This window comes from Syngnathoides biaculeatus, chromosome 10 (genome assembly GCF_019802595.1).
Source record: "Syngnathoides biaculeatus isolate LvHL_M chromosome 10, ASM1980259v1, whole genome shotgun sequence".
Classification (NCBI taxonomy): domain Eukaryota; kingdom Metazoa; phylum Chordata; class Actinopteri; order Syngnathiformes; family Syngnathidae; genus Syngnathoides; species Syngnathoides biaculeatus.
In genome coordinates this window covers 17,455,420-17,470,441 of record NC_084649.1, presented here as the reverse complement: position 1 = coordinate 17,470,441, position 15,022 = coordinate 17,455,420, and the positions used below count along the sequence as shown (strand labels likewise).

At 42.3% G+C, this 15,022-nt stretch overlaps 1 protein-coding gene across 1 annotated transcript in view; it reads left to right on the top strand.

The window, feature by feature from the left end:
- The window catches only part of iars1 (isoleucyl-tRNA synthetase 1), a 58,020-nt gene extending 49,651 nt beyond the window's left edge, over nt 1-8,369 (top strand). The window contains exons 28-34 of the mRNA XM_061832565.1: nt 62-157; nt 1,673-1,849; nt 2,953-3,073; nt 3,702-3,827; nt 3,906-4,052; nt 6,396-6,548; nt 7,440-8,369. Of these exons, the coding sequence (XP_061688549.1) occupies nt 62-157; nt 1,673-1,849; nt 2,953-3,073; nt 3,702-3,827; nt 3,906-4,052; nt 6,396-6,548; nt 7,440-7,522 (903 nt within the window). The 3' untranslated portion in view covers nt 7,523-8,369. The remainder of the gene's footprint in view (nt 1-61; nt 158-1,672; nt 1,850-2,952; nt 3,074-3,701; nt 3,828-3,905; nt 4,053-6,395; nt 6,549-7,439) is intronic.
- Nucleotides 8,370-15,022: the final 6,653 nt, after the last annotated feature.

Genomic DNA, 15,022 nt, shown 5'->3' with positions numbered 1-15,022 from the left:
CTTCATTTTAGACAGTAGTTGAAGAAAGTAATGGATGCAGTTTGCTTGTTCTGTGCCATAGGTGCTGGTGCTGTTGGACGTGTCACCGGACCAGTCCATGGTGGATGAGGGTGTGGCCAGAGAGGTCATCAATCGTATTCAGAAGTTACGCAAGAAGGTGGGGGCGGCACGTCTCAGACCTTAAAATGTTTGCTTACAGCCAAAATTTCTAAGTTCCTCTGTTTCATGGCATGATTTTCTCGAGACGTTTTTGTTAGTGTACTGACAATATACACGCCATTAATTTTCACGTTGATAATGTATATTAAACTGTCTTCTGTGACTGCATTTTCATAAAAATCCAGGAGTGGCTGCAAATGAGGCCATTTTTCAGAGTCACATCAGCAAACATTCGAAACTCATTAGACGTGTGCCCAGTGAAATGTCTTTGGACTGTGTGTGGAGGAAAAATGATAGTTTTGTAGCCATAATTTTGAAATGATATTTTTGTATTCAAACACCAGATTGTTTGTATCATTTAACCAAGTTTTCAGTTTCAGCCAGTCAATTTCCATTCAGCACGATTTTTTTTTCACCCCCGTGATAGCCCTTCTCGAGTTTCCTTCCTCATTTTTTTTAACGCTCTCTCGCTAATTTTCGAAATCTTTCCATTGCAGTGTCACAGTCAGACGTTTCTCCATCATAAGGCGGGATTAATGGCGTCTTAATTACGCTCTAGCCTCTTTCAGATTCTAGCGTCAGTGCTTTGAAGTGCGACCGGGGAGTAAAGACGGATTAGCCGGCAGCCTCTTGTTTTCTTGAGAAACAAACAAGTTTTTTCCGTCTGTGTGTGCGGTAGTAGCAGCGGCGCTGCAGGTTGGATCCCGGCCAGGCCGCATTCCAACTCTTATTTCAAAAACCCCCACACCCCCAAAGTCTGCGAGGAATTTTCCACCCCAGCAATGGGAATTAATTTACACACTGTTCGCTCATACTTCTGCTCTGTTTGTGTGCGTGTGGGTGTTTTTGTTTGTGGTACTTGTACCAGGGGGTCAACCTATTCTTTATCAGGATTCACACTTAACTGGAGTTCTCTAGGTTTTTATCAATACACACACAAACATAAACACACACACAATCAGAGTGGTGGCCCCATCAGCAGAGGGTCAGTACCTTGACTTGGCAGCAGAAGCCTATAAACCTTCATCCATTGATTGAATGCTCCACTGTATCTCGCTAACTTTATTCCTCTGCCCTTGAGCTGTATTTTGCAATTGCTGTGTGTGTGTGCGTGTGTTTCAGTCATGAAATTGCATCTGTCCACACATGCAGGAGGCAGCCGCACCAATTAGGATGAAATCAATGTTTTAGAAGGTCTCAAGGTTAGCGGAGCCTGCAAGCACTAAATGCCGCAACAAACACTTTCCTCCTTTTTTATTGTCTTTGTGTTCTCACAGTTTTTTTCCCCCATTTCTTTCTAATCCCACCCTCTTTCATGTCATCCTCCTATGATGTTAATCCCACCTACCTTCCTTTAGGTAACCGTTACATACAGATTTCATGTTCTTATTCGAAAATAACAGCATCCTCCATAATATTTTCATCCCTCTTCTTCAGAAATATCAAGCAGGTGAATATCCTTTGAGGAGCTTATATGTGTTCCTATTTATACAGTATACATGTTTTCTGTCAGGCCTGTTTGGTGCCGTCGGACGAGATCACAGTGTACTACCGCTGTCAGCCAGATGGGGAATACTTGGGCTCGGTGATCCAAGCTCACACGGACTTCATTCTGGCGACGACGAAGGCGCCCCTCCTGCCTTACCCTGTCCCCAAGGGTGTTGGCGTCATCATCCAGGAGAAGACGCAGGTACGAGTTTGCAAAGCAACAGTGGAACCTTCAAAGTTGCACACTCAAACGTGGGGTCTAGTTTAGAATTCATCATTCCTTCCAATGGATGACCAGTTCACCTCTTGCCTGAAGTCATCTGGAATAAGCTTCAGCTCACCTGTATGATAAAAAAAGCACTATAGGAAATGGATGGTTGGATGGAAGTTTGAAATTGTCTAAATCCAAGCCTTTATGATGCTGGATCATCTCTTTTTTTTAATCTATTACATTACTAAGCACTGACTGCATATAGATAAGACTAAAAATAAATAACGTATAAAGTCATTCAATTCAATGCACAAATTAGCATTATGAAGCAGATGCCAATGTAAAAACACTTATTGTACACGACAACACTAATTTCTGCAATACACTTTTAGGTAAGGGTGTTATTTCTTTTCATAAAGATACAACATTTAAGATTTATATAAAATGTCACTAATTTCACGAGTACACAAAATAAAAGTTTGATGATGAGTGCAAAATGAGTTACACTGGGTCCTCAAATTTTTATTGTTTTCCTTTCCTGAGGCAGCGTCGAAACTCAAGTTTGCTCTAAACTCTGCCAACGCAATAGTGAAGTAATAATTACAGTCAATACGGAAAACACTTCCAGGACATAAATGTTTAACAATCACGATAGCGGAGTGTGCCTTCTTGTTTGGGATGACAACGTATTCTTACACCGCTGTGCAAACTAATTAATTTTGTTTGTCGCGTGTCTGTCTCATAAACCGGGGACCTCATAAAACTTGACAAGATAAGACTATTCCTGTTTCTTCCATCAAAAGGCGTCATTGTAGACTGTCATTTTAGTTTATTCCAGTTTAGCTATGCAGCGGTAGTTGAGAAGAAAAAATGGTTATTTAAGTAACTTTTTCCCTGCACACTTGATAGTAGTTTTTATGAGCGTGACAGCCTGAGCATGCAATGAATCACTCACTTGACAATATTTCCTGTGGGAAAAAAAAAACAGGGCAACTTTGAAGATTCCCATGTATTAGCAAATGCATTTAGGTGCTACAGAATGTATTATTTAACCCCCCTTCATTTACACGTCTTTTCCCTCATGCTGTGCGCAGCTGAAAGGTTCTGACTTGGAGCTAACTATTGTAAAGGGATCTTCGCCGCCGCGAGCTGCTTTAAACGGACCAGCGTGTGCTTACGTCAACCTCCGAGTTAAAGTCAACGGCAAAGAAAAAGGTAAAAGCAAGAAAAAAAACCTGAGAAAACTAAAGGAAAATTCACCAGGCTGTTACACACATTCATCCATTTTCTGAGGTTCACATCCTCAAGAGGGTCGCGGAAATGCTGGAACCTATTCCAGCTATCATTAGGTAAGAAGCGGGGTAGATCATGAACTTGTTGCCATCCAATCGCAGGGCACATAGAGACAGACAAAAGTCGCACTCAGAATCACGGGATTTGAACCCCGGTCCTCATTATGGGGAGGCCAACGCTCGAACCAGTTGTGGTGCCAGGATTGTCCACTTGATCGGACAATAATGTATTTGTCTTTAGAATAGGTGAAACAGTATGTGACTAATTGTCCAGAGTTATATTTGTATACTCTGTTCCAAAGGAACTGCATGCATCGGTTATAAAAATGTTGGTGGTCACGAGGTAGCTCATGTTCAGTATAATCTTGACACTAGCTGCTGCATGTATAATGCATTAAATGGGTGGGTTGATAATACAATTTTTTCCACAATGTCACAAAGACAGCTCTAGGTGTATTTTTATGACTTGTGTATAAAACATTTTGTAAAATTTACAAGTTGGAGTATGAAATATTTAGAGTCCCCCTTACCCTTTTATGACTTTGTTACAGACGGGGTGGTGCTGTTGGAGAATCCGAAAGGTGATAACGGTTTAGACATGGACAAGCTGAAAATCGTGTGCAGCAGCATCTTTGGGATCAACAACGCCAAGCTCAGGCTCTTTAACGACGGCAAAGGTTTGCATGAGTCCAAACATTAAAAACTGCTCCTCTGTGCACTCTTCTCGTCTAACAGTGTGCGCTTCCCTCCCGCAGAATTGGCTAATGAAGCAAACTTGCAGGCCCTGAGTGGTAAAACTTTGACAGTGATGACAGACGAGGCTTCCCCTGGGGCTGCCACTTCCGTCAGCGCCCTCGTGTGCCCTTACGTGAACCTGATTCTCTGCAACGCGGAGCCCGCTGGTGAGGACACAAACAACACCCACACAAGACTATCTGGGGGGAAAAAAAAGTGATGAGTGGATCATTTAAAGGTCAAGTGTCACGCCAATAAACACTCTAAAATAGATGTTGTAATGAAAAATACATATAACATTATTCACATCAATGTCCATACGAAAAAATAAATATGAGCGGAGACCGCGTCATCCATGCGCAAAGTTGTGGAAATTTCATTCAACATCCAATTGGTATCCATATTACCTGCATCGTCTGTTCATTACAGAGTTATTTCAGAGTTACATTACAGAGTCCCCACTGCGACATTCATCATTGAAAACACGCTGTGCCACCTATTATTGGACACAGAAGCTCTTTTCAAAGAAGAGAACATCTCACAATCGAGTGAAGTGACCGGGGCAATATTAACCTATCATTTTGGACCATATTTAGATGATATGCGGATCACGTCTAACTAACAACAGACTCCCAGACTGTATGTATGACAGTATGTAGCGTACTCAGGCGTGAGCGACAACAACGGCGTTAAGCGGCCCGGCTCTGCCCTGTGATGAGCCAACCCAGGCCAAAGCCGTGCTCGGCGCCGACGGGTACATCGACACATCAAACACCCCTGACTTACGTGCGGGGATCTTTTGTTACTTTCTGAGAGCATTACGTCTCACCCCCGCCAACTATTATTTTTTTTAGTAGCTGTATACACCTACCTGTCATTTGGAACCCACGAAGCTCTCGTCCTTTGCACCCTTGCAATACATTTTTCACGACAAACCGACTCTTTTTGAAAAGTATGAAGACTGAATCCATCCTCCCGAGTGTTCGAACAATACCCAGCAATACAACGACCCGGCATTTTGGCTAACACGAAGGAACAACAAGCTACCTTCCAGCAGGTAAAACTCGTATAAACATACGAAACTGCTTGAGTGGGCGTCTGCTACTAAAAAAACGGATGGGTCCATTCCAGCTGCCTTTTTTTCCCATTAATAACATACTAAAAGTCATACATTTCATGACAGTGACACTTTAAGCAAAATGATCTGCCAATTGAACAAGACCATTTAACTTGGCAAGACCTACTAAACAAGTAAACCTAACTACCCTCAAAACCCCCCACCAATGTCTTAAAGTCCCCACCTGGTCACCCCAAAAAATGTTAATTTAACAGATCATAGCATTGTTAAGCACCTGGACAGATTTAAATGTACAAAAAAATGCTAAGCATGTGAAATCAGGCTTGAAAATGGTCAAGAATTAAGACACTCTTTCAGCTTTTAGACGCTGCGGACGTGTTGGTGAAAGCTATAAAAATCCCGCCTTCCTAGAACTTTAAACTGTCTATCAAATGTGTCCTGTCTCCTAGCTCTTAAGCAGGGAAAAGAGAATTTCTAGTTTTGCACATTACAAGCACTTTCATAGGCAGCAGAGGGAGTCAGTCCCTGAGTCCGTTCCTAAAGACCTGCAGCCATGCCGCCGGGATAATTTCTCCTTCTTTGCCTCTGGTGGAATTCAGCAGGCCTCGTGCTGGTGTAGCTGCTGAAGGGTACACCACTTCCCCACCCTGAATTGTTTTTTCTGTGCTCCTCCTCTCCCCACGACATTGCACCAACATCTTTGAGGCAGATGTCCCTTATCTGCCAAATCTGTGGCGGCCACTCTTAACCGCTGGCGATGGGGTGCTCCCATCCGGTTCACTGCTGCCTCGCTTTGCAATGCGTGTGTGGCCAGACCACTGTCAGCCATTTAATACAAAACGTATTACATTACAGGGAAGATGTTTTTGTCAAGTTGTGGGTGTAGTTTTATGGCGAAGGATACGGTATACTGATCCGAGTTTTTATGGATCCTCTTCTCTTTTTGGGTCAACTTGGCCCCTGTTGTAGCCCTGCCCCAAAAAAATCTAGACAACCAAGATGGTGAAAAACCATTTTAAGTTATATCTCTACAATTCAGTTCAATATTGTTCTGAGTTTTAGCACAATCCAAACGTATTTTAAGTATTTCAATTTTTTTTGACTTGTTGTGGGTCTTTAAAACTTGTGTACAATTGTGCCTTGAGATATGAGTCTTCCATGACAATATAAATACCTCATAGCACTGGTATCGCAAATCATCTTTTCCCGTTTAAAAAGCCTTTGATCCATTCCAGTTTGGAGGTTGATGAGCAGCGTGGTACATTCAGCCTTTGTTTGGTAATTGGTTATTTACCTAACATCCTTAATGGTAATTCATGCAGTCTTCTGTAATGATTTTTACACTGAGCCGCCCCCCCCCCCCACACACACTTTTTTTTAATAATTAGTAGAAATGTTTTTACCTGTCTCCATATCTGCTTGCCTCTTACAGAGTGCAAAACAGGACAAGTTGGAACCCTCCTGTTGGTCAACCCAGTTGGGCAGAACGGGCTCAACTACTCAGGCCTACTAACGGAGGCCGCCAAGGTCTTCGGCCTCCGCGGCAGACGGCTTAGACTCTACCTGGACCAGGACCTCAGCCAGGGTAAGGTCAAGGATAGTACCAGCTGTCGATCAGATTCTTAATTGCCGTGTCATTACAACATTTGAAGATTCACGGCAAGCCCAAAAATCACTGATGGTATTATTGCTGTGCCTTAGCTGGATGGTGCATTATTATATCCTGTAATCTCCACTTGAATACAGCACTTTTTAGGATAAATGACATGAAAAGACAATAATAAATACACATGCTAACCTTAGCTCCTATAGTGTTACCGTAATTCCCAGCCTACAGAGCGCACCTGGTTATAAGCCTCACCCAGTACATTTGTAAAAGAAATACCGTTTGGTACATACATAAGCCGCACCTGTGTAAAAGCCACAAGTGTCCACATTGAAACATGAGATATTTACAAAGAAAGATGGTACACAGAGAGTTTAACGCTAGTGCCACCACTCTAATGCTAACGCTAGCGCCGCCGCACTAACAGGGCCGGTTAATGAAAAAACATACTAGTAAAAATCACTGAGACACAGCAGTAACACGCTAGCGCAGCGCTAACAGGGCCGGACCGGTAAAAGTCACATCCTCGGCACACCAGTATCACTCTTACCTTTTCGGCTTGAGTGCACCCTTGCGGCCATTAGAAAAAAACGCACAAATGAGAAAAAAAAGTCGCAGCTAATAGGCAGGAAATTACAGTATATGGCTTCTATGCTCAAGAGGCTTTTGAACTTCAAAAACCCAGGTGCTACAGTGCTCTTCTAGCCCTATTAGCATGCTGAACCAGTACAATATAAGTGACATGAACCTGACTGGTTGAACAGGTTTGTATTGCTAGCAGCTAGCATGGGGACTGTGTAATGGAAAAGAGGCCACAGCTAGAATGTAGTGTATTAAGAGTGTCACTAATCAACATCTTGTCTCTTTTAGAGCTGCAGGCTGATTCTTCAGTAAACTCTCTGGACACCAAAACACTGTTTGTGAGAGTTCTTCCCACCACGGCGGATTCATAGGAGCCCCGATTTGTGTCTGGGAGGAGCGCAACCGCTCACAACTTTGTCATCACTGTTACAGGACAGCTTCTGACAATTGCATTTATTTTTTTATTTTATTTTTGTTTACCTCTCCTAAACAATTATGTGTATAAATCCACTCGGGATCATGCAACTTTTTAGGACCCATAAGCACACCAACATACTTGTAGCACAGATTCCTTATGGAAAACAGTTAATTATGCGCTTGTGGTTTTCTTTCCCCATTTAACATTAAAAGTTTCCTTAACTAAATTGAGGTAAGTTGAAGGGTCCAGAGTCATTATGGCGGTGGCAATTAATTGGGCAAAGCAATTTGCTACACGCGTTTTAGGATTGAACAGATAAACCTTTCATTGCTTTCTGAGTCTTCAATTGGAAAGTTTAAATGAAATTTTTGGGGCGGCTTAGCTTTCAGGTCGACCTATGGAAAAATGATATCAAATGGAATAAAATCAATGGTGATGGAAAATGAGGGTTTTTTTTTGGAGGGGGGGGTTCTTTCAGCCTTGTCAAGGCAATCACGTCTGGTCCCACAGCGTTGACCTCATTTACTCTTTTGTTTATCTGCTCGACTCACGCACTTTGTCCCATTTGTTCGCCTTACCTTTTTTATCTACAAGGTCGTCCATTAAAACCAACAAAGGGGATTAAAGATGTTTTCAGCATCAGTAATGAGGTAGGTCAATAAAACATAAAACATCCCAACCGCAGAAACAATAACAACTTACATGTGATGCAACTTTAAGTGCATTGAGTACAGCAACGAGGAAATGTGTGATGTTATTGCCTAAGGTAAGGACACAATAAAACTGTATTGTGATATGTATCACATTGTAATGTCTCATAGTTAAGCCAGCATCAAATATCAAAACTGATGCTGTCTGATTTCTAATTATATCAAGCTAGTTTTTTTTATTTTGCAATTTTTTTTCTTTGTACAGTTCTCTCGTCACAAATGGCCAATGACCAGGCAGTTAACTGTCACGCAGAAGTAAACGTTGGAAAGAGTTGCATAAGTTTTACTCAAACAAAGTGACACCAATGAATACAGTGGAATGAATAACAACGATGACCAAAAACGAAAACGCACGTATGCTAATAATAATACTAACCTGAAACAAAAAAGTTGCCTCGAGAACGAAGAACACGAGGATGTCTCTGCTGATGTGTCAGCAGGAAATTGCAGACTGTGCAGCCCAGGTGTACCCCCAACAAGATGCGTTGAGGTCACTGAAGGTAGAGATAGGTTGAGGTTATGCAGACAGTCCTGGGAAGCAAAAACTGGACCCTGATACCTGTAAGAAGACTTGCAGCGAGATATTACAATATTCGAGCAGGTCAAAATGTAGAAATATTTCACCCATGGCAGGTGGAGAGACCAGGATGCCGAATACCGTTGACATGCAACGGTGCGAAGCTTCCAGGCCTGCTCAGTCTGACTACAGAACTGTGGATGGTATCCCGTGACACAAACTGGCTGATGCACCCATGGCCCTGCAGAATGCCTTCTAAACTGAGGATTTGAAATTAGGTCCCCCCCTTCAGTACACAACCAAACCAGAAGGGATGCCATGGATGCAAAACACATTCTTAATGAGAAGTTTGGCTATCTGGAGTGAAGACGGTAATTTAGGTAAAGGAGTTGGTTTGGTTTTAGATGAGGTTAGACTGGAATCCCCTTGGACCATGATGTTCATAGATGATATTGTGATATGCAGTGAAAGCAGGGAGCAGGTGGAGGAACAATTTAAAAAGATGGAGGCAAGCACTGGAAAAGAGGGGACTAAAGATTAGCCGAAGTAAAACATAAAATATGTGCGTAAATGAGAAGGGTGGAGGGGCAAGAGTGAGGCTGCAGGGAAAAGAGATAGCGAGGGTGGAGGACTTCAAATACTTTACTCAACAATACAGAGCAATGGTGAGTGTGGTAAGGAAGTGAAGAAACTGCTCCAAGCAAAGTGGAACAGTTGGCGGAAGGTGTCTGGTGTTCTATGTGACAGAAGAGTATTCGCTAGGATGAAGGGCAAAGTTTGTAAAACAGTGGTGAGGCCGGCCATGATGTACGGATTAGAGACGGTGGCACTGAAGAAACAACAGGAAGCTGAACTGGAGGTAGCAGAAATGAAGATGCTGAGGTTCTCGCTCGGAGTGAGCAGGTTGGATATGGTCAGAAATGAACTCATTAGAGGGACAGATAAAGTTGGATGTTTTGGAGGCAAGGTTAGAGAGAGCAGACTTCGATGGTTTGGACATGTCCAGAGGCGAGAGAGTGAGTATATTGGTAGAAGGGTGCTGAGGATTGAGCTGTCAGGCAAACGAGCAAGAGAATGACCAAAGAAAAGGTTGATGGATGTGATGCGGGAGGACATGAGGACTGTGGGTGTTAGAGAGGAGGATGTACAAGATGGGCTTAGATGGAAAAAGATGACACGCTGTGGCGACCCTTAACGGGACAAGCCGAAAGCAAAACAAAAATAAGTTGGTTTATTTAGCAAAGTATGACTAAATTGCCCGGCGAATATGGAAGACCAGAGACTCAGTCCAGAGCAATGTGCTACCAGGGGGAGGAAAGGATTGGCAACTGAGGAAAAAGACCAGCTGGGGATTGCCAGGATGACTTGTTCATGACGGTGACTGAACAGGCAGCAATGAATTTCTTGATATCTTTGCTGAGACCCAGATCCCTCTGCGATAAAAGGAACTGTGTGAGTGAAGTGAGGATGACACCCTAAATTCGAATGCAGTGCTTTATCTTCCATACAGCGGACATAAAGATTGTCTTTGGGACATTTCACAGGCACTTGTACTTTTTTTAATGAGTCAGCCACTCCACTTCCAACCACCAATCAGACCTCAGAAACAGTCTTGGGATCACAATAATTAGATGGGCAGTAGATGTCGGAATATCTTATCATGATTTATGATACGTTCACACCACATGCAAATTGAACCGTTCATGTGACACGATTATGTAAGTCAATGCAATTTATGTGAATTTGTGCAGGTGGGCACACTTTGCGCTGGCCGCAGTCACTCATACCACTAAGACCCACTTAAGAGAACCGAGATGGGCGGCGCAAACCAATGTTATGGAACGCTTCACTTTTGGTCTACGATTACGATTTTTTTTAGGCTTGACCAAAAAAAAAAATTAAGGAATTACGCTTCAATTGTGGGTTCATCCCCTCAATATCAGGTGGAATCATTCCAGTCATCTATGTTTCTCATCGGCTGTAATCGTCAGACGTTAATGTACTCCCATAATCACTGACTTGTCGATATAAAGTAAGTTTCTTTCGGCTTGTCTTTTTAGGGGTCGCCAAGGCGTGACATCTCAGATGAACGCTCATATTTGCTTGGCACAGTTTTTATGCCGGATGCCCTTCCCGACGCAAATCCTCTCGGGGAGTGCAGGCCCCAGTGGGTTACGAACTCACAACCCTTGGTTTACCAAGACAATGCTCTTACCACTGAGCTATGGGGCCTCCAGTTATTGATGTAAAGTAACTTAAAAAAAAAAAAGTCCTTTGATTTTACAAAGGCAAAAATTTGTAAAGTGGAAAAGCAGAAACACTGGTGCAGTGTTAAAGTGTTGAAAAGGTCACATTTGACTATTGGATCAATGACAGCTCTAACAAAATGTCTGACCTTAAGGACTAAAAATCTAGTATGTGACCGTTGATGAGAACGGCTTTAATTGGTAGACCCTCAGTTGGGGATGCTGTGCTTGCCTTCTATGTAATTACAAACCTGACATATGTTTGCATAAAAACAAAAATCATAGGTGCGCTATTAACCTACACCTCTCATCGTTATTAGTCAAAATAATTGCCGTTTTTGTCTCACACAAATGCCAAATTTAGCTCTTGACTACTATGAAAGAATTGATGAACGATTCATTTCTATTTTCATTCACGGAGGCAGTAGCCACCAAGCCAGCCAATTAAACTTGTCAATTAGTGTTGTGGATCAGCGCATATGGCAAAAGCCCCCCACATCAACAAACCTTGAAAATGCTGCATCTTTCCCAAAGCTGAGCAGCCAAATTATTTATGGAGAAACTTGGTGTGGACACAGTGATGTAAACGTAAACAAGCACAGGTCACATGAGAATCTGCTCTATTTATACAAAAGAAAATGTATTTTTTTTTCTACTTCTGCCTTGAAGAGCACTTCACAATGGTGGACCTCTTGGGAAAAAATTTCTGCCTTCGTGGAATCATTTTAATCAATTTAAAATATAAAATGTGTTAGTGTACTATTCATCAGGGTAATTCAAGGTTGAGGGTTTTTACTGTAACTATGCATTGTTGGAAGTTATTCTCTCCTCAAAAGCTTAAAATTCCTGACACATGAGGCACAGCAGGTACCTTCTGAGGGATCATACAAGTTGTGTGTTTGTGCCAGATTACCCTTGGCCCATTAGCATTAATGCACTTGTTTTTTTACTCACATTATAGAAGCAGTTCATTTTGACACAGTGACCCATGAGAAGCGGGTTGATGAGTACACAAAACAAAAGCCAAACCCTGAAACCAGATTGTTTGCCTTTTGAAATCGTTAATGTATTTCAACCCTTCTCGCAAGCGATCAAATGTCCTCTCAAATACGTTCGTCCTCCAATAAACCCGTGGCCATTTCTGCAGTTGTGTAAATAAATAGCACACTTTTCTAGATGTTGTTTTCTTTAACAGGCTTTTCGGGTTCCCAAGTTAAGAGCATTTTCTCGAGTGACAGGATTTGATGATTTTTTTGTATGTCCATGCATGTGTATGTATAAAGATAGATTTTATGCATGTGTACAAATGTGTGTGTGTGTGTGTGTGTGTGTGTGTGTGGTAAGGGTTTTGTGGGTGCATTCTATTTAGAGCTTGGCCTGTGGGAGATCCAAGTCTCTATCCAAGTGGGAGGGTGGGAGGGCGTGGGAAGACCTCCACTCCACGCTGCCTCCAGTGTCCCTGTTTGTGGTGTGTGTGTAAGTGCGTCATCCTTTGAAGGAAAAGAGAGGGAAACTGCAATACCAAGTGTGATTTAAAGAGAACGCACAAAAAGTAAGAATTTGTATTTGACTTGAACAATACGTCCAGGCAATAAATCGCTTAAATTTAAACGTTATTTCACTTTAAAGTGGTCCGACGGTTGTAAGGAACTTGCAATCGTGGGATGAACGGCAGAGCTGCCAAGGACAAAGCATCTTTTTTTGTTGTTGCCGTTGAAGCTTGTGTTGCAATTCTGGCAAAGGTGGAGGAATATTATGTTCAGCAATGAGTCCAGATCCTTGCTACAAATGTTGGATTGTCTGTTGTCTGGAGAAGACACAGATCGTTAGGCTGATTAATGTTCTGAAAGAGCAACTTTTGGAGCAGGCAGTGTGATAGTGTGGGGAGGAGTCATTGGAGGCGACATTGTACAGCAGGGGTGCCCAGATTTTTTTACCCCAAGATCTATTTTTCAAGCAGTCAGCCTCTCGCGAGTTACCGACGACAAGTGTTAGGGGGTTGGGGGGGTGTTGATGATCCCAAAACGTTTTAAGGTTGATGTTATATTGCCTCCTATATTTAAAATACTGAATTAGCTTTTTGTGCACTGTATTGTCTGTGCTTTCATCCTTGATCAGGCTGTGCCAAGGTGGAATTTTAACATTACACACCATCTCATCCTGCACTTACTATGTTGGATTCAAACCAGACCTTTCCCACTCGGAAAAGAGAAAATCTCATCCAGTTTAACCACTTTTTCTTTGATTATTCACATACTCCAACAGTCATTGCATCTTAAAACCACAGCATTTCTTTTTTTCAACTTTCTCCATTAATATAGAAAGTAAACATAAGCAGCGTGTCGAGCTCGTCTTTGTTCTATGTTGACCAGACTGTGTTGCTAACTAAAGCAGCGGTGCTGGACGCTGTCATTATAAAACACATTGATGGGCTGCGTAAGTACTGTAACATTTGTAATTATGAGTGTACGTCTTTAAGAGCGGAGGGGAGCGGTGTAAGGTAAACTCGGAAAAAGAGTCTGGTGCAGCAGAAATCGTTGTTGGAGAAAGTTCCGTGTGCTGCCTAAAAGAAGCCAGTGGCTTCTTTTCATTTTTTACAGTACGTATTTGAATTGTGCCATTGGATGTAGCAACCCGTCATCCCTCACTTATTGAATCACATTGCAAAATGCCACAAACTGAATAGCTGTACGTTATACTTTCAATTTGCATTGGATTTTTTTTTTTTTTTGCACGCAACGCAGAATATAACGGTGCACAATTGCGCACGCGCGCTGTTTAGAGGGAACATTGGCTGACGTCTTTTTTTTTTTTTTTTTTTTTGGGCACTCTGTCCCATGATCGAACTAGACACGATCGACGCATTGAGCACCCCTGCTGTACAGTATTGCAAAAACTATTTGCTCACCAATCCTATCACTTCCATGGCCACAGGTTTAAAAAAAAAAAAAATCCCAAATCAATCACAGAGGGATGCAGTTTTTAGCTGTTTTATAAGAATGTAGTATCGTTTGGGAACGACAATGACCCAACCGTGAAGTGGTAGGGTCGTGGGGTCAGCAGATGCTGTGGCACATATTGTGAAGAATTCACCAACTTTATACCACGTCAATTGTTATCAAAACTTTATGTGGTCTTCAAATTAGCTCAAAAACAGTGCCCAGAGAGCGTCATAGAATGGCTTTCCACGGCCAAGCAGCTGCATCCAAGCCACACGTCACCAAGTATAATGAAATGCGTCGGATGCAGTGGTGTAAACTAAAGCACGCCGCCTTGGGACACAAGAACAATGGAGAGTCGTTCTCTGGAGGGACGGATCACGCATCTCCATCTGGCAGTCTGATGGATGAGTCGGAGTTTGGTGAGTGCCAGTAGAACATCACAGTACTTCTCTCTCTGTAGTGTGTGGGCCATAAAAACACAGATGACGAAGTCTGGTGTGGATGAATTTGAATGCCGCATCATTTGGTGTAGTGGTACTTGGTGTGCTGCCTTTCACACAGACAGCGTGGATTTGATTCCCAGCCAGTGCCCCAACACCAGGCCACTGCACGTCCCAAGCCTCCTCACCAATCTTGGACAAATTCAACATATTCAAGGTAGTCTTAATATATTACAGTAACGCTGCCTTGTAGCCAATGTTTGTGACTCGCCAAAGAGTTTTCTACAACCAGTGAAAGAATTACAGTAGACTTGCTACAAAGGCAGCTGACTATTGTAGCTTACTAGCATGGCTAACATCAGTTTGTTTCTGCTCTATTACTTCAAAAAGCAGAAGATGAACAGACATTTAGCGCTTCATTTTCGGCGACGAAAAGTACTTATACTCTCATTGTGCATTTTCAATTTATTTTGGCAAAAAATTGTAAACATTTTTTAAACATTGGTTAATGTCACAAAGGCAGGTATTGGATTGGATATAAAATACCCCAAAATTTCAAAATACAGTGAAACATTTTAGGATTGCAATATCATGAAAC